The following is a 20,153-nucleotide window of genomic DNA, read 5'->3' on the forward strand; positions in this document are numbered from 1 at the left end:
AAGCCTGGTGGCCTGCTCAACGGTGGATCCTGGTGAGCAGATGACTGGTTATAGCACTTCTGGGTTCCCATCAAGGTCACAGAAAGGGGTGAGTAGCCATTTCTTCAAGGAATAACTTTAGGATCTATCCATACAGTTTTGGGGGAGGTGGGGCGGTGTGGATTGAGGAACTGCAGTACCCTGAACTGCTGAAGAATGAAGGAGTCATGGCAGCTGCCAGGAAAATGAGCATACCCATGGAGGAAGCTCTGATTGAAGTCGCTAATCAGTTGAACATTGAGGAAGTGGAAACCCTTCCTGTTGATGAAGATCACCAGCTGGATAGTCAGTGCCTTGATGGCCACATGGGTGCAATCATGCTGCCCTGCAGCAGTGAGAATTCAGCGATGAAGGTGAAACCCACTGTCCTCTGAGGTTGTGATATGTCCCATTTGTCAGAAATTGCAAGTCATGTCCAGTGTTTGCTAACAGATCATTAGTGGCCTGTAGTGGTATGCAGCAGTTTGTGAGACAACATCCAGGTCCACAGCTGATCCTTGAAAGGAGCCAGAAGTGAATAAATTTCAAGGTTAAGTGACTTTGATATCTATTGGCAGGGCATGGCAATTGATGCTGTGAGGTGTGAGATCTTGCCCAATGACACAAATCTCAGAGACCATAATCTGCCAACATGAAACTTGATGGGAATGTGAGTGGTGAGGAGGATGTTAAGAGGCTACAAGGCAATTTAGATAAGTTGAGTGAGTGGGCAAATACATGCAGATGCAGTATAACATGGATAAGTGTGAAGTTATCCACTTTGGTAAGAAAAACAGAATGGCAGAGTATTATTTAAATGGTGATAGACTAGGAAATGTTGATGTACAAAGGGACCTGAATGTCCTTGTACACCAGTCACTGAAAGCAAGCATGCAGGTGCAGCAAGCAGTTAAGAAGGCAAATGGTATGTTGGCCTTCATTGCAAGAGGACTTGAGTACAGGAGCAAGGATGTCTTACTGCAGCTGTACAGGGCCTTGGTGAGACCACATCTGGAGTATTGTGTGAAGTTTTTGGTCTCCTTAGCTAAGAAAGAATATACTTGCCATAGAGGGAGTGCAGCAAAGGTTCACCAGACTAATTCCTGGAATGGCAGGATTGTCATATGAGTAGAGGTTGGGTCGACTAAGCCTGTATTCACTGGAGTTTAGAAGAATAAGAGGGGATTTCATTGAAACGTATAAAATTCTGACAGGATTGGACAGACTGGATGCAGGGGTGATGTTTCCTCTGGCTGGGGGGTCTAGAACAAGGGGTCAGAGTCTCAGATGACAGGGTAGGCCATTTAGGACTGAGATGAGAAGAAACTTCTTCATTCAGAGGGTGGTGAACCTGTGGAATTCTCTACCACAGAAGGCTGTGAAGGCCAAGTCACTGAATATATTTAAGAAGGAAATAGAGTTCTAGACTCAAACGGCATCAAGGGGTATGGGGAGAGAGGGAGCATGGTGTTGAGATAGAGGATCAGCCATGATCATATTAAATGGCGGGACAGGCTCAAAGGGTCAAGTGGCCTACTCCTGCTCCTATTATCTATGTTTATGTTTCTATGGAGGAACACAGTCTCCTGCAACATTTGTTCTCCGATATCTTCAGGTAGCTCTGTCTCCAGCAGAAAATCTAATGCTGAGTGTTTGGCCTCCATTGCCTTCCTACCCCTCATCCCTCACCTCTGCTCTCCTCATGCTTGGGACTCTGCCTCTGCTACTGAAGATGTTTATCATAATCAACTCAAGATCTGAGAATCGTGCTCTCAATATGAGCTACTGCCTTTCTTATGCTCAGCTGGACTCCAATAATGTTTAGAAGCCTAACCCTCACTTCTTATACCCTCATGATGTCAGGAGGGTGATGACCACTTGCATGGCCTGAGCACTTACAGACCACTCCCCCGCACGAGCTTGACACATCTGGTGGCACCTGTATACCAATGGCTGAGTGCCTCTCTCAGCCATGCTCCCTTTTATGGACCCATCTAAGTGGATGGCGCAGCCATGACTGGCTTCTTGTTGTGCTGCTACCTCCATGCACCTGGTCTGTCCTGACCCAGCATGCAACCTAGGCACCCCTGCCAAAATTCCAAACTGGCACAAAACAAGCTGTCAATGAGCTTGTTAACAACATTCGTTGGCCTTAATCCTAAATCAGGAAGGTTTCCAGGTCCCACCTCCCCCATCCTCAGGAAAATCACCAGCAGCATGAATAGTGACAGGAAAGCTGGACGACAGTTAGCAGTTCTATGTTTAGTGCCTGTCTGCCTCTGTTCCTGCCCCCATCAGGACCGGGAAATCCTGCCCAAAACCTCAAAGACAAACTCTACGATTTGAATTAGCTAAATTCAATCTTAGTTGTTATTCTGTATGTTCAGTCATTGTGAAATAAAGCTGTTTGGCAATTCATCACAAGTTTCATCTCACCAAGTGTTTTACTGGTCTAGGACTAGGGGCATAACCTGAAAACTAGAACCAGATCTTTCAGGAATGAAGTTTGGAAACACTTCTACACACAAAGGGCAGGATCTTCCAGCCCCACCCGCTGCTGGGGTCGTCCAGTTCTGCCGAAAGTCAATGGACTTTTGGCTAGGCTGCCGAATCTCACCACAGGACCGGAAAACCCTGGCCAAAGGGCAGAATTTTCTGGCTGACGTGCGGATGGCGTAGCCCACACGTTAGTGCGTAAAATGTCACGCGTTGACATTGTGCAAGTGTGCCGACGTCAGTGCGCGGCATCGCGATATTTCAGTGGGCGGGCGCGCTCAGTTCGCCCGCCATTAATTGAAGGTCTCGTTAAGGCCCTTAACTTGGCAACTGTCCATGAATTTGAGGGGCTCGTGCAAACTTCGGGTCGGCACATGGGCCCAGCAGGCAGGCGGGTAGGAGATTATTTAAGAAAACATTTGCAATGTCGGGATATGTGGACTCAGAGGGGATGTTCATGTTTTTCACAAAGTTATAATTGATGAAAGTGTTTTAAAAATACCTGTGTGATTGTTATTAGTTGTCATCGATGTCCAAGAGGTTTTTGTGTAACTTGAAACCAATCTGCAGACAGCATTCTTTTTTGGCCTTGCAGCTATCCGGAGGCCTCCATTTAGCCTGGGGCTATGGGTTCTGACCTCTCCAGTGGAGGCAGCTCCCCTGAGGAGGAAGGGCAGGATAGAATAGGGAGGCGGCCAGGACTGAACAATCAGCCTCCAGGGTGTCCAGCCGCAGGCACAAGGGGCGCAGGGCCAAGAGGTTGTCCAAGATGCAAGGGGCCGCAGAACACGCCACTATCCTGCTGCCAGGGTATACAGGTGGTGAAGCAGCTATCTCAATATGACTGAGGTGCAATGCCAAAGGAGGCTCTGACTCTCAAGGGAGACAGTCAACTATAATCTGTCAGATGATTGGCCCTGAGATCCCCCCTAACTGTGTTGGAGGACACCCCATGGCAGCAGCTCTGAAGCTCACAGTTGCCCTCCACTTCTATGCTTTTGGCTCCTTCCAGGGTTTGGTGGGTGATCTTTGCAGTGTTTCCCAATCAGTTGTTCACACTTGTGTAAAGCAGGTTACAGACGCTCTGTTCAGACGGGCATTGACCTTCATCCACTTCCGCTGTGACCAGGCAAGTTAGGCACAGCGAACCAGAGGCTTCACGGCCATTGCTGGCTTTCCCCGCGTCCAGGGTGCAATAGACTGTACACATGTGGCCATCAAGGTGCCAGCAGGTGAGCCTGGTGCCTTCATCAACAGGAAGGGCTTCCACTCCATGAACGTCCAGATAGTGTGTGACTACAGGATGCAGATTTTACAAGTCTGTGTAAGATTCTCAGGCAGCTCCCATGATGCCTACATCCTCAGACACTCCCAGGTGCCGGAGCTCTTCAATGCTCTGGCCCGGCTGGATGGTTGGCTGCTGGGTGACAAGGGCTATCCCCTCAGAAGGTGGCTCATGATGCCACTACGCCCTCCAAGAACAGAAGCTGAGCAGCAGTACACTAGGAGCCACGGCACCACAAGGGCTATGGTGGAGAGAACCATTGGTCTTCTGAAGATGCGCTTTCCGTTGCCTTGACCGCTCAGGGGGCACTATCCAGTACCCCCCAGATCGCGTCTCTCTGATTGTGGTAGTCTGCGGCACTCTGCACAATCTTACGCTGGAAAGGGGGGATAGAATTGACGATGAAGACCTTGATGCCCTGGATGAGGCTGCACATGATGAATCCAGCAGTGCCTCAGATGATGAGGAAGCACAGGCCGATGATGAGGGGCACAACGACGATCCGCGTTTACACCAAGGAGGCAGGGACACCCAGGACAATTTAATCCAAAGAACCTTCAGCTAGCTCCACACACATGGATCAGCAGGACCAGCATTGCCTGGAACTTCCAAACGTGTAACTTCGGTGCTCCATCTTCCACCTTATCAGCTGCAAATAAGGCCTTAGTACAGAAACATCAATGTCCACTCAAGCACTCATGATAATTAAGTGAAAAAGAAAAAAGCACCACAATGAAAATACCCTCAGCCATGATAACAAAGGTGGAATTTAATGTGTCCAAAATTAAAGCACACATGATTATTTCACAATGACAGAAAAATGGGTCCCTATTCTAAGGCCAACTCAAAATCACGAGTGACATACCCAGGAAGTGCCTAAGGTGCCTTATGCTTTCGTTTCTGGGTGCTACGTCTAGGTGCTGCCCTATTGCTCGGAGTGGCTTGTGAGACAGCCTGCTGACTCTGCTGTCCTATTGGCCTAGATGACTTTGGCAGGCATCCTCTGGCCTGTGGAGCCTGTGATGGCCCCGCCTGGGAAGGAGTGGCCAGTTCCTGAACTGGCACCCCCCCCAGTTGTCACAGTCTCAACGGAAGAAACGTTGACTGGCAGAGGGGCGGAGGAGCTGCTGCCCTCATGCGGAGAGAAGCTTGCAGAAATGGCAGGCAGCTGCTGCGCCGACGTGAGGTCCACTTCGACCTCCCTGCTCACCGCAGATGCATGGGCACTGAGTGCCAGTGCTTGATGTCCACAACATCTCCCACAATGGGAAAGACCACCTGTGGCCAGTACCGTTGTGAGGGCTTGCAGGTCAGAGTGTAACCCAATCATATTTTGATCTATTCGGTTAAAGCCCCTCTCTATGAGAGTCGCCAATCTCTCATTGAAGGAATCCTGAAGCTCTGCCCCTGAGGGCGGATTCTTCACGTGTAGTCTGTCTAGACTCCTCCATCACAGAGAATGACTGAACCATTCCCTCATGCAACCCTGCCAGATGCAAACACACTTCCTGTCGCCTGTCCTGCAGCTGCTGCAATGGGGACAACTCCAGAGGCAAGTCATCAGTGCCAGACTCAGCACATGCCTCGTCCCCTGCAGCCCTCCAGCTGCTGGAGCCATCGGCACTCTCTGCCCTTATCATCTCCTCCAGCGATCGTGATGTGCCCTCTCCACTGTGACCCAGGACACTAGCTGACAGTAAAGTCCCCACCAAGGCGTGTGTGTCTGCGCTGGTGCCTGACTGGCTGAAATTATGTGCCGCAAGTTGCACATGTTGCCCCTCAGGTGTGGAGGGGGGGCCGTGGGGTCGAGGTGCGGGTCAGTCTGGTGGTGATGCTGAAATTAACAACAAGGACACTGCATCAGTTAGCATTCATTCACTTCAATCTTTCATCCCTTTCCCCCCCCAGCCTCATAAGTCGCTCACCATTAAAGACCCTAAGGAGAAGAACATTGGTGAGGTGGAAATGAGTCAAGGCAGGCCCCAACCACTAAATGGACATGCAGACAGGCTGGTCAGATGGCCTCATGAATGCCACATGGCTTGTTATGAACCATAGGAGTGGGGAGAGTGCAGGGGTACCTGATGTGGATGCATTGCGGCCTGTATAGTTGCGGGACTGAGGAAACATCTCAAACAGTTGTGACATTTTCTGCCGAGCACAGGAGATTGAGAAGTCATATTATTGCCCTTCATTCCGTAAGGAGGGGCATAGACTGGGTGGCTAGAAGGCAACATTTCCCCCTGGCGCAGGGATGAGTAACGTGGTGGCTTTCATCTCAGTTGAGTGCCATGATGTTCACAGGTGAGGTGCTGAGGACCTTCTGGACAGAGTAATGTGGGGCTCACTGGCTGAAAGGGTGCAGGAGGTCCCAAACCCCCTAGAATGGAATAAGTCTTTGGCTGTGCAGCAGCGATCCAATGGCATGTTAGATCATGGTGATAGTGGTCACAAATGGGATAAGGTGACTTTGGAAGGTGGTGGAGACGCGATTCCTCAAGGGGAGGAATGTCAGAGTGTCTCAGTCTGTGAATGAGCATTGTTGCAGCATTAACAATTGCAGCAACCATCAGTGGTTTAGATGGTGGGCAGACAGAGTGGATGGGACTGTGGACCTCAAATACCTGCCCGCTGGACCCAAGACTCGCAGCCCTGGCCTCCTGCCTCCTGCCCAGCTCCATGGTCTGCTCCTCGAAGGGTGTGAGGCGCTGGAGGAAGGCATGCCCACCTCCAGTCCTCAGGCGCTCCTGGACATTGTGGTTACTTTTTGCCTGTAAAACAGAGAAGAGGATTTATTAGGGCAGCTCGATTATGTACTCTGCACACACATACCGTACCCCAACCACAGTGGCCCATTTGAGGCCTCCAGCGGCTCCTGTCCACACTGCTAGTGATGAGTCCCCAGAAGATAGTACAGCTGGTCCCAACCCCCTCCCCCAACGATCCCCTTGGATCCATTTGGCGTCCATCACTTTGAATAGCACACGGGTCCTAACTGTCATGTGGAAAGGCATGGACTAGTCAGGGATGGTCAGCATGGATTTGTTAAAGGAAGGTCTCGCCTCACAAATTTGATTGAATTCTTTGAGGAAGTGACAAGAAGGGTTGATGAAGGTAGTGCAGTGGGTGTTGTGCACACGGATTTTAGCAAGGCATTTGACAAGGTCCCACATGGGAGATTGGTCAGGAAAGTAAAAGCCCATGGGATTCAGGGTAATGTGGCAAACTGGATAAAAGGTTGGCCTTGTAACAGGAAACAAAGGGTAATGGTCGATGGATGCCTTGGCGAATGGAAAGTTGTCTCAAGTGGTGTTCCACAGGGCTCGGTGTTGGGACCCTTGCTGTTTGTGTTATATATTAATGATTTGGACATGAACGTGGGGGTCACGATTGGGAAATTTGCAGATGACACGGAAATTGGCCGAGTAGTGGATAGTGTAGAGGATCGCCATAATCTCCAAAATGATATAGCTGGGTTGGTGGAGTGGGCAGTAAAGTGGCAGATGGATTTTTACATAGAGAAGTGTGTGGTCATACATTTAGGGAGGTCAAACAGTTACAGAGGTTACAAAATAAATGGGAATATACTAAGAGGGGTAGATGAAGTGAGAGATCTTGGCGTGCAAGTACACAGGTTCCTGAAGGCAGCAGTTCAAGTAGACAAGGTTGTAAAGAAGACATATGGAATGCTGTCCTTCATTGGCAGAGGTATAGAATATAAAAGTAAGGATATAATGTTGGAATTGTATAAAACACTGGTGAGGCCACAACTGGAGTATTGTGTGCATTTCTGGTCACCACATTATAGGAAGGACGTAATAGCTCTGGAGAGAGTGCAGAGGAGGTTTACAAGAATGTTGCCAGGGTTAGATAAGTGTAGCTACGAGGAGAGATTGGATAGGTTGGGGTTATTTTTGTTAGAACAAAGAAGGCTGAGAGGTGATTTGATTGAGGTGAACAAAATTATGAGGGGAATAGCTAGGGTGGACAGGATAAAATTGTTTCCCTTGATAGAGAATTCTAGGACCAGGGGATATAGATTCAAGATAAGTGGCAGAAGGTGTAGAGAGGACATGAGGAAGAACTTTTTTACGCAGAGGGTGGTGGGTGTCTGGAGTTTGCTGCCCAAGTTGGTGGTAGAGGCAGAAACTTTAAACTCTTTTAAAAAGTACCTGGATCTGCACCTAAAGTGCTGCAAGCTGCAGGGCTATGGGCTGGGTGCAGGAAGGTGGGATTAGAAAGGATTAGAGTGTCCTCGGGCTGGCATGGACAAGATGGGCTGAATGGCCTCCTTCTGTGCTGTAACTTTTCTATGGTTCTATGGTTCTAGCGCCCATGGCAAGGAGGAGCAAATAGGTGCTGTGCTGATGCCAGTAGATGGGACTTGCCCAAAAGACCTTAAGGCACCCCTTGGACCATCTCATTACCATCAATATGACATGTGTTGGAGTTCTGAGTATGTGTCTACCGGTCTCCCCTGCAGCTTGCCCCCAAACTACTCAAATGCTACAGAAACCAACATATGCTGCGGGGAAAGCCCTTCTTCTCCTCAACCACTAAGGCATTGTCAGTGCACATCATCATGGGCTTACAGCCTCACCCACCTCCTCCCACGCCTGGCTGGTAACATGGGGGGCCCTCCTCCTCCCATCCTCAGGATACAGAATCTGATGCTGGTCTCCCACATCTTGCAAGAGGACAGCAAGGCATGCTTCCGAAAATCTGGGGGTACTGTGGCCCTCCGCTGGCCTCTCCTGCAGCCTCCGCCCCTCCTTCTCCACCTCCTCCTCTGCCCTCCATGCAACATTTCTTGATCTCTGGGTGGTCATGGTGCACTGCTTCAAGCAGGCTGCCTGACCACTCTTTAAACAGGCTGCCAGCTCCCCACTGGAACTGGCAGTCTGAGGCCGCCCGCCCCCCGCGACTATTTTCCTGTTCTCCGTGGGACTCACAAAGCCGTGGTGCGGGCCTTAATTGGCCTGCCTTTGGAAAATCGTGGCATGGCCTGTTTCGCCAGCAGCAATCGGCCGTCCGCCCGCCGCCGACCGACGAACGTAAAATTCTGGCCAAAGAGTGGGAGATGTTTGGCACACCCTTCCACAATCAATTGTTAATTTTTAACCTGAGACTGATAAATTTGTGTAAACCAAAGGCATTTAGGAATATGGGTAAAAGCTGTATATATGGGGTTAGATCACAGATCAGCCATGATTTCATTGAATGGTGGAACCAGCTCAAGGGACTAAATGGCTTATGTTTGTTCCTTTGGTTCCTGTCATTAAAGAGATTGAAGAAGCAAACATATAAATGAAAAACATTCTATTTCAGATTATAGTACACAATTATTATGCCTCTGGATTATGCTATCATTTGGATAGATATTGGACAATTTGGGTGTATCTCTAAATGTAGGATACTCAGAGCACTTATGGAAATGATTAGAACAACTGTCCCTGAGAGACAAGACCCTAAACCTGTAACAGGTAAACAGTTCATAACACTTTGCTCATTGCTAGCTTCTCTGAACAATGGAATATTGGGGCTCTCCTAAATTATTACAATGCTACTGATTGATTGTAAGTCACCATAATGTTCGGAATGGTCACTGTCCATCCACAAGGTTTGCCCTCTGGGTATGGATGTTCTAGTTGCCTTGTTCACCAGTGATGTTTTACCATTTATACTTCAAACACAATGATCTCTGATGATATGTCACTTACTGCAAACCTAACATTACTTCCTTTGAATCTCAGTGGTATGTTATTACTTTGTTTTCACTCCAGAGGCAACCTGGATTTTGTACAAGGTATTAATTAATTTATTCTTTGCAGGTTTAAATTTAATATTTGTAAATTGTAACATGTGGCTCTGCTGATCTTTTGGTTGCTCCAAAGTTAAACTCTAGTTCTTGCAAGATCCCAAAAATCGACATTTATGCAAGTTGTTGTTACAGAGTGCTCATGGCTATCTGCCAATTCCAGCACTAAATCCAGATTGTACTGTAAAAAAATATCTAACTCTCTAACTTTCTCCTTGAGTCTCTAAATGGGATTTCATTCCTGCTCTCAGACATGAAGGCTCTTCTTCTGGAGATTAAATGCACACACCTTCCTCCCGTTCAAATGGCATATTTGATTTTACCTTTTATTTTATCTTAGAAAGTAAGAACTTACATCTGTCTATATATATAAAACATCTTTCACAACCTCAGGATATATCAAGTTTTGTAACAGCCAGTAGATCATCACTGGACCATATGGGAAATAATAGGTCACTGTGATCTTGATCCACTTGGCAATTCTGTCTATAAGTTTCTCAGTCTCAACCTTTGCTTTTTAGAGGAAAGGGAAAATGATTGCATTAATGCTTCAGGGGATTTCGTCCTTCCTCAGTTAACAGCACACAAGCTATATAATTTCCCACTAGCTGCCTTGGCTTGGCTATGAACAATTAACACCACCCAGGTCAAAAAGAATGTAACTACTTATTCCATAATGCATCCTGTTTCTAACACATCAGTGTTACGAACTTGTGCATATCTAAGTTTACAAATGACACAAACAGTGCTTGTAAATAGATAGCATCACACAATTTCATTGCTTTTTCATTTCCAAATGGTTTCCAGAGATTTAAAAAAAAGACTATCTGTTCTTACTCCATACTTACAGCCATACTTAAGTAGCACACATTATAGCTGATGCAAGGCACAGTACCGCAAAAAGGTGATAGATAAGAGGTGACAAGTCTATTTTCTACTAAGAAGACATACACTTCCAAGGATATGTTGTAGCCGCTTCTGCCACCTTTTTATTATTTGACTTTTTAATCAACCAGCATATCTAAATACTTCTCAAGATTCTGAGCCAGTTCTGGTTAAGAAACAGTGTATACACCACAAAAGTGGTTTATTTGAGATCATGCCAACACTGTGGCATTGAGCTCTCCCTCAATGTCCTTTTTAACAGTAAAACTAACAAGTTGCAATTAAACAGAGGTTTTAATGTAACAAAACTTCCAAAAGTGTTTCACAGGAGTGTTTTCAGAGACAATTTGACACTGAGATAGATATAGACATATTGAGATATTAAGACAGATGATCAAAAGCTTGATCAAAGAAATACGTTTTAAAGAGTGGCTTACAAGAAAAGAGAGGTTTAAGGAGGGGAATTCTAGAGTTTATGGCCTAGTCAGCTGAAGGCAGAGCCACCAATGGTGGAGTGATGGAAATTGGGAATTCATCATAGGTCAGAATTGGAAGAGGGCGGAGATCTCAGAAGGTTGTACAGCTAGAAAAAGTTATAGAATTTAAGGAGGACCAATGCCATGGAGGGGTTTGCATATTAGGATGAGAATTTTAAATTCAATGTGTTGCCAGAGCGTGAGCCAATGCAGGTCACTGGGTAGAGAACTGAGTGAACAGGGCCTGGTGTGATTTAGGATATGGGCAGCTGAGTTTTGGACCAGCTAAAATTTATGGAGGGTGTAAGATATGAGACCAGCCAGGAAAGCATTGAACTAGTCTTTCTCAAACATGTTTCTAGGGCCTGAAGGAACAAGGTGAATGCACAACTGTTCAATTTTCTCACCCTTCATGCTTTTCCCAAAACAACATAGCATTTAGAACTTGGTATATGGGGGATCATAGTTGTGGACTCTTGCATTATCACTTTAGCAATGTGCATTAATTATATAAAACAATGTGCCACCATACTGGCCACTTCAGGTTTGCAGTTAAACCAGTTTAATCCATATTTCTTTATATTCCCAAGGACATGTAACATGTTTTGAGCATTGAACAGCACCTCATCTTCCGACTAGGCACTTTACAGCCTTCCAGACTGAATAATGAGTTCAACAATTTTAGATCATGAACTCTTTCATCCATCCCCACCCCCTTTCCGATCCGCCCCTTTCCAATAATTTATATAGATTTTTCCTTTCCCACCTATTTCCATTATTTTTAAATGTATTTCCATCCATTGTTTTATCTCTACCTTTTAGCCTATTTCGATCCCTTGCCCCCACCCCACCCCCACTAGGGCTACCTGTACCTTGCTCATCCTGCTTTCTACCCCTAATATCACCTATTAGCACATTTCTTAGCTAATATCTCCACCATCAACACCTCTTTGTCCTTTTGTCTTTGACATCTTTTGGCAATCTCCACCTATCACTGGCCCTCTATCCAGCTCTACTTGTCCCAGCCCCTTAAACCCGTTTATATTTCACCTCTCTTCTATTTTTCCTTAGTTCTGTTGAAGAGTCATAAGGACTTGAAACATTAACTGTGTTCCTCTCCACAGATGCCGTCAGACCTGCTGAGTTTTTCCAACTGTTTTTATTTTTGTTTATGTTTTGAGCATTGCCGGTTTAAAAGATTAACATGTTTAACCCATATTTACTGTCCTTTAGGGAAAGAAATCTCCTATCCTTACCTGGTCTGGCCAATATGTGACTCCAGATTCACAACTAGGTAAGCCAGTGGAGAATTTTCCCATGGCTTCACATTGATTTCAATTTTGCCAGGGCTCATTGATGCCATATTCTAAGATGCTGCTTTAATGTCAAGGACAATTACTCATGTCACCTCTGGAATTCAGCTTGTTCGACCAATTTTAGACCAAGGCTGTAAAGATGTCTGGAGCTGAATGGTACTGATAGAACCCAGTTGAACAACTGACCCATAGCAATGTAGCTGACTCTTAACTGTCCTCTAAAAATGACCTAGCAAGCCACTCATTTGTATTCAAGGTGCCTCATCAACACTTTCTCCAGGGCAGTTAGAGATGCTCATATCCCATGGATGAATATAAAAATATACATCTGCTTCTGGTTCCGAATTGAATAAAACTGAGGCATTAAATACCAGATTTCCTTTGGACCTGTTTCCTTAACACAAAAGCAATGACTACTTCTCACTGAATCAATGACTGCACAAACATTTAAGTGAATTCCACCATCGAGAAAATACTAACAGTTGTAAATCATTGACAGCCATTTAATATGTGCTATGAATAATCACTCACCAGGTTATCTAAATTGAAAAAAAAATGCATTTATACCAGCCACCTTCAGAACTTTACTATGTTGAAATCATTCCAATCCAACCAGGAAGCTGAAACCAGTCCTTTCTTAAAAAAAAACAAAGCTGATTTCAAGTTTATAAACAAGAAAAATACTCTACAACAGAGAATGCATTGTTACACAGTTTGATCTTACAATTCCGAATGTTTAAAATGGTGATGAACTGAGTATGCATTGCTGACTGCAGGCCTTATAATCAGACACACATTTCCTGCTGCAGAGCTTATCCTCAGCAGCAAAGTTAAAATGCATACGGACATACGTATTTATGAACTAGGAGCAGGATTAGGCCATGTGACCCCCTCGAACCTGCTCCACCATTTAATAAAATCATGGCTGATATGATTATGGCCTCGATTCTACTTTCCTGTCTACCCCCTATACCCTTTGACTCCCTTGTCAATCTAGAATCTATCTAACTCAGCCTTAAAAATATTCAATGATTCACTGCTCTCTGGGGAAGAAAATTCCACAGGCTGGCAGCCCTCAGAGAGAAAAAATTTTGCTCCATCTCTGGCTTAAATGGGAGACCTCTTGTTTTTAAACTGTGTCCCCTAGTTCTATTCTCTCGCAAAAGGGGAAACAACCCCTCAGCATTCAGCCTGTCAAGCCCCCTCAGGATCTTAAAGCTTTCAGTAAGATCACTTCTCATTCTTTTAAAATCCAAAGTTATACAGGCCCAACCTGTGCAACCTTTCCTCGTAAGAAAACCCCTCATCCCAGGAATTAGTCAAGTAAGCCTTCTCTGAACTGTTTTTAATGCAATCATATCCTTTCTTAAGTAAGGAGACCAAAATTATAGACAGCACTCCAGAACAAAAACAGAAAATGTTGGAAAAACTCAACAGGTCTAACAGCATCTGTGGAGGGAAAACAAAGTTAACATTTCGAGTCCGTATGACTCTTCTTCAGAGCTAAAGAAAAGTAAAAATGTGATTAAATTTATACTGTTTAAGGACGGTGAAGCAGATGAAGCTGGATAGAAGGTCAGTGATAGGTGGGGGCAAAGGAGAGAGCACCAAAGATATCATGAACAAAAGGACAAAGGGATGTTAATGGTAGCGGTACTGGCTAAAGGAGGTGCTGATGATGGCATTAAGGTCAGAAAACAGAATGTGATAATAGCAGGACAAGGGTAAGCACTCTGGAAAGAACAACATGAACAAGTGACAAAACAAAAACAGAATTACCTGGAAAAACTCAGCAGGTCTGGCAGCATCGGCGGAGAAGAAAAGAGTTGACGTTTCGAGTCCTCAACTCTTTTCTTCTCCGCCGATGCTGCCAGACCTGCTGAGTTTTTCCAGGTAATTCTGTTTTTGTTTTGGATTTCCAGCATCCGCAGTTTTTTGTTCTTATGAACAAGTGACAGATGGCCCTTGTGGGGGTGGGGTGGGGGGAGGGGACGGTGGTGGGAAAAAAGATTGAAAATAGCATAAAAGATGGGCATAAAACAATGAATAAAAATGAAAATAAATAAAAATAAAAATAAAAATAAGTGGGTAAAAAATAAAAATTAAAATATTAAAATTAAAATTGAAAAAAAGGGACAAAAAAGGGGTGAGGATGGAGGAGAGAGTTCATGGTTTGAAGTTGTTGAACTCAATGTTAAGTCTGGAAGGCTATGAAGTGCCTAATCGGAAGATGAGATGCTGTTCCTCCAGTTTGCATTGAGCTTCACTGGAACATTGCAGCAGGCCAAGGGCGGACATGTGGGTATGAGAGCAGGGTGATGTGTTGAAATGGTATGTTTTTTTATCCACTTATTTTCATTTTTATTTATTTTCATTTTTATTAATTCTTTTATCCCAACCTTTTATCCTATTTTCAATCTTTTTTCCCACCACCGTCCCCTCCCCCCACCCCACCCCCATAAGGGCCATCTGTTGCTTGTTCATGTTGCTCTTTCCAGAATGCTTACCCTTGTCCTATTATCACGTTCTGCTTTCTGCTCTTAATGCCACCATCACCACCTCCTTTAGCCAGTACCACTACCATTAACACACCTTTGTCCTTTTGTTCATGATATCTTTGGCAATCTCTCCTTTGCCCCGACCTATCACTGGCCTTCTATCCAGCTTCACCTGCCCAACCCCCCTTAAACAGTATAAATTTCATCACATTCTTACTTCTCTTTAGCTCTGAAGCAGAGTCATATTTGAAATGTTAACTCTGTTTTTTCTCTGTTAGACATGCTGAGTTTTTCCAGCATTTTCTGTTTTTGTTTCAGATTTCCAGCATCCGCAGTATTTTGCTTTTGTCACAGCACTCCAGATATAGTCTCACCAAAGACCTGTACAACTACAGCAAAACTTTCCCACGTTTATATTTCATTCCCCTTGCAATAAATGACAACATTCCATTTGCCTTCCAAATCATTTGCTGTACCTGGACGCTAACGTTTTGTAATTCTTGTACCAGAACACCCAGATCCCTCTGTATCACAGTGTTCTGCAATCTTTCACCATTTAAATAATATACCGCTTTTCTATTTTTCCTGCCAAATTGGACAAGCTCACGTTCTCCAACACTATACTCCATCTGCCAATTTTCTGCCCACACACTTAACCTATCTAAATCCCTTTACAGACTCCTTATGGCTTTTTCACACATTACCCTCCTACCTATCTTTGTGTCATCAGCAAATTTAGCAATCATTCATCCAAGTCATTAATATAGAATTTAAATAGTTGAGACCCAGGCACTGATCCCTGTGGCACTGCAATAGTAACAGCTTGCCAAACAGAAAATAACTGATTTATCCCTACTCTCTTCCTGTCAGCTAATCAATTCTTTATCCATGCTAAAATGTTATCCCTATACCATGAGCTCTTATTTTTTGCAGTAACCTTTGATGTGGCACCTTGTCAAATGTCTTTTGGAAATCCAAGTACACCACATCTACAGATTCCCATCTATCCATGTTGCTTGTTACTTCCTCAAAGAACTCTAATAAATTAGTCAAACATGATTTCCCTTTCACAAAACCATGTTGACTCTGCCTGATTGCATTAAGATTTTCCAAGAGCCCTGCTATAGCCTCTTTAATAATAGATTCTAACATTTTCCCTATGACAGATGTTAGGCTAACTAGCCTGTAGTTTCCTGCTTTCTGTCTCCCTCCTTTCTTGAATAGAGGAGTTACATTTGTTGTTTTCAAATCTGATGGGGCCTTTCCAGAATCTGAGGGATTTTGGAAAATTACAACCAATGTAATCTACTATCTCAACAGCCAATTTTTAAGGCCTTAGGATGAAATCCATCAGATCCTGATGACTTGTCAGCCTCTAGTTCAAATAGTTTTCTCAGTACCCTTTTGCTGATGATTGTCATTGTTTTAAGTTCCTCCCTCCCTTTCACCAGTTCATTTACAAGTATTTTTGGGGTGTTATTTTTGGTTTCTGCAGTGCAGACAGACAGAAAATACCTGTTCTTTGCTGGTTTTTAAATTCTTTCCAATCTTATGACTTACCACTAATCTTCATTGTATGCTTTTTCTTCCAATTTAACACTATCCGTAACTTCCCTAGATAGCCATGAATAGTGCATCCTTCCCCTAGAGTCTTTGTTTCTCATTGGAATGTATCTTTGCTCAGTGTCATGGAAAATCTCCTTAAATGTCTGCCACTACATCTCTACTGACCTACTCCTTAACCTAATTACCCCATTCACTTTAGCCAGCTCTGTCTTCATACGCTTGTAATTGCCTTTACTTAAGTTTAAAACACTAGTCTTAGACCCACACTTCTCTCCCTCAAACTGAATGCAAAATTCATGCATGTTATGATCATTGCTACCTAGAGCATCCTTTACAATGAGGTAATTAATTAATCCTGTCTTATTGTGCATTATCAGGTTTAGAATAGCCAGATGCCTAGTTGGCTCTAGGACATGTTGCTTTAAGAAATTATCCCAAAAACACTCTAGTATCTCAATTAATGTTTGTCTTAGTAAATCTAGGTTCAATGATTGTGCTCTTGAGCAACATGTATCCCTAGCCAAGCTGTTGCAGTACAACAGCTCTGTCTTCATACCCTTGTAATTGCCTTTATTTAAGTTTAAAACACTAGTCTTAGACCCACACTTCTCACCTTCAAACTGAATATTAAATTCTATCATATTATGATCACTGTTGCCTGGAGGCTCCTTTACTATGAGGTCATTAATGGATGAGATATCCCTGGTGTCCTGGCCAATAGTTATCCCTCAATTAACACCATAAAAAACAGATTGTCAGGTCATTTATCATGTTGCTATTTGTGGGAGTTTGCTATGTGCAAATTACCTGCCACATGGACAATAATGAACACGCTTCAAAGTTCTTATCCGGATAATTACTGCCCCATCAAACCATTCTCAATCATCAGCAAAGTGATAGAAAATGTGGTCAACAGTACTATCAAGTAGCACTTACTCACTGGTACTTAGTTCAGTTTTGCCAGGACCATTCAGCTCCTGCTTTCTTCACTGCCTTGGTCCAAACATGGACAGCATGCTCATTTCCAGAAGTGAGGTGAGAGTAACTGTCCTTGACATTAAGGCAGCATTTGACAGAGTGTGGCATCAAGGAGCCTTTGCAAAATTGAAATCAATGGGAATCCATGGGAAAACTCTCCACTGGCTGGAGTCATACTTAGCACAAAGAAAGATAGTTGTGGTTGTTAGAGTCCAATCATCCCAGCCATAGCACATTGCTGCAAGAGTTTCTCAGTGTTCAGCAGGTTTTATTGCTTCATCAATAACCTTCCCTCCATCATAAGGTCTGAAGTGGGGATGTTTGCTGATTGTTTGATAGTGCTTAGTTCCATTGCCATTCAAATATTGAAAAAAGGAAAGAAAGACTGGTATTTATATAGTGATTTTCTTGACCAAAAGACATCTCAAAGTGCTTTACAGCTAATGAAGCACTTTTGAAATGTGGTCACTGTTGTAATGTAGGGATCGTGGCAGCCAAGTTACACATGATAAACTCCCACAAACAGTCTGTAGCAGACCATATCTGCATACAGCAAGATCTGGACAACATTCAGGCTTGGATTGATAAATGACATAAGTACCAGGCAATGAACGTCTCTAACAAGAAAGAATCTAACCACCACCCCTTGACAGTTGATGGCATTTCCATTGCTGAATCCCCCACCATCAACATTCTGGGGGTTACCATAGATCAGAAACTTAACTTGACCAATCACAGAAATGCAAGAGTAGATTAGAGAAGTGCTGCCCAAATGTTTTCCCAGCGTGACTCAACTTTAATGCCTCAGAATTCATGTAACCCCAGGGTGAAGATCTGGGAATTAGAGTTGTTGGACGGGTTGGGGGAGGGGTTCCTTTAGTTGCTGAGCATAACCCCAGTTATTGAAGTTCACACATTAAACTTTAAACATATGAATGTCTGTGTTTTAAAACTATTTCATGAAAATATTATCTTACTCATTGGGCCTAATGAGACACATTCTCTCAAAATCTGGCAGTGTGACTGACACTGCGAGTCGTTGGTAATTATCAAAATGACTCCTAGCCTGTTCAGCTCCAGATTAGGGGAGCACTAAGCCAATGAGGAGTTTGGGAACTTTCAGCACACAGGATCTACTTGCTGGCTCCAACCCCTCACACCAACTCTTTAATTGCAGCTTAACTCGATCCACCCACTTACTGATCTTTCTGTTGATTAACGGGACACTGTCAAGCGTGGGGTCACTTGAAGGTTCACTCCCTTCCCCTCCCAGTGAACTGCGAGCCAGAAAAAATGATCAGGCACGCTCATGGCAGACATTGAGGCTGTCTGTATGAAGTTCGTTCAATATCGTGCCATTAAACTGTGAGCCGGACAAAAAAATTGGGTGCACATATCGTGGTCTTAGAGCTGGAAACTCCAAAATCTCATCCTGCAAACCCCGTCAGGGGTTGGAACCTTCAGTTTGAGAACCTCTGGAGTATGTACTGCAGCAGCTCACCAAAACTCCTTTGACAGCATCTTCCAAACCTGTGACCTCCACAGCCTAGAGCAACAAGAGCAGCTGGTGCATGGGAACACCATCACCTGCAAATTTCCCCTTGAAGTCACAAACCATCCTCACTTGGAAATTTATCACTGTTCTGGGGTCAAAATTCTGGAGCTCCCTCCCAAACAGTGCTATGGGTGTACCTACACCGCATGGACTGCAGAGGTTCAAGAAGGCGATTCACCACCACCTTTTCAAGGGATGGACAATAAATACTGGTATTGCCAGTGATGCCCGCATTTCACGAATGAATAAAATAGTTATTGCAATCTGATTAGTGAAGTTGACACCCGTATAATAATGGCTCAGAATTTGCTGGAGCGTACCCCATGAGTTGGATTTTTTTCCCCCAACCTATCAGCTTGAAAGATATTTGTTCCACAAATCCCTGGAAGCATGAAGTCACCTTGGATCTTGGCAAACAATGGGATATATCTCCCTAACCAATAATATTTAAGGGTGGAGAACAAACAGACCAAATAATGGGAAAGGAAGTGAATTGAATTAGAGTCAAATTAGATACAGCAAGATAAATATGGAGAGGGAAAGTAAATTGGATTAAGAGAAAGCGAAAAAAGGCAGAAAGAAATCATAATAAAAGAAATTAAGTTAAAAAAATTTAAGAAGTAACCAGGAACAATTTGCTACCTGGAGGGTTAAGATTCCATAGTTTCATTGTTCTTTTTCTGGGCTTCCAAAGTTGAGTGGCGCACTAGGACTAAAAATCACATCATTAACAGGGTCCTTATGCAATGAAATGCTTGACCTAAATGTCAGTGAGCTTTATTAGTTTTTATGGTGCAAATCCAGCAACTTCTTGTCGCTGATGTGGGGTTGATGGCAAACTCCTATTTCTATGAGGTTAATGGCATAATGGCACAAATTGTCCAGAATCTGTGGTTATTTGGAATCATGACATTTCTTTTTTTCAATACAAACTGCTATTTCTTTTTTGCTACACAAATAATGGCATGTGTTGTGAACTTGCCATTATTTTTTGAACTCAGCCAATGAGTTTCTCAGCAACTTTAGGCTTTGGTTCAACATTAGAAACTCAAAATACACAAAACTGTCTTTTAGCAATAGCCACCGGGAATGCACTAGGACCAAACTCCCTCTAATGTATTTAAATATGAAGAGCAACAACAGCTGACACCTGACTAGATCTGAAAATGTTTTTTTATTCATTCATGCAACGTGGGTGTCACTAGCTAGACCAGCATTTATTGCCCATCCCTAATTGCCCTTGAGAAGGTGGTAGTGAGCTG

At 44.1% G+C, this 20,153-nt stretch overlaps 1 protein-coding gene across 1 annotated transcript in view; it reads left to right on the forward strand.

The window, feature by feature from the left end:
* Positions 1-206: 206 nt before the first annotated feature.
* LOC121283886 (solute carrier family 35 member F2-like) overlaps positions 207-20,153 on the forward strand; it is a 90,676-nt gene continuing 70,729 nt past the window's right edge. Inside the window, exon 1 of the mRNA XM_041198688.1 lies at positions 207-392. Coding sequence (XP_041054622.1) covers positions 207-392 — 186 coding nt within the window. The remainder of the gene's footprint in view (positions 393-20,153) is intronic.

The sequence above is a fragment of the Carcharodon carcharias genome, chromosome 11, assembly GCF_017639515.1.
Source record: "Carcharodon carcharias isolate sCarCar2 chromosome 11, sCarCar2.pri, whole genome shotgun sequence".
Taxonomy (NCBI): Eukaryota; Metazoa; Chordata; class Chondrichthyes; order Lamniformes; family Lamnidae; genus Carcharodon; species Carcharodon carcharias.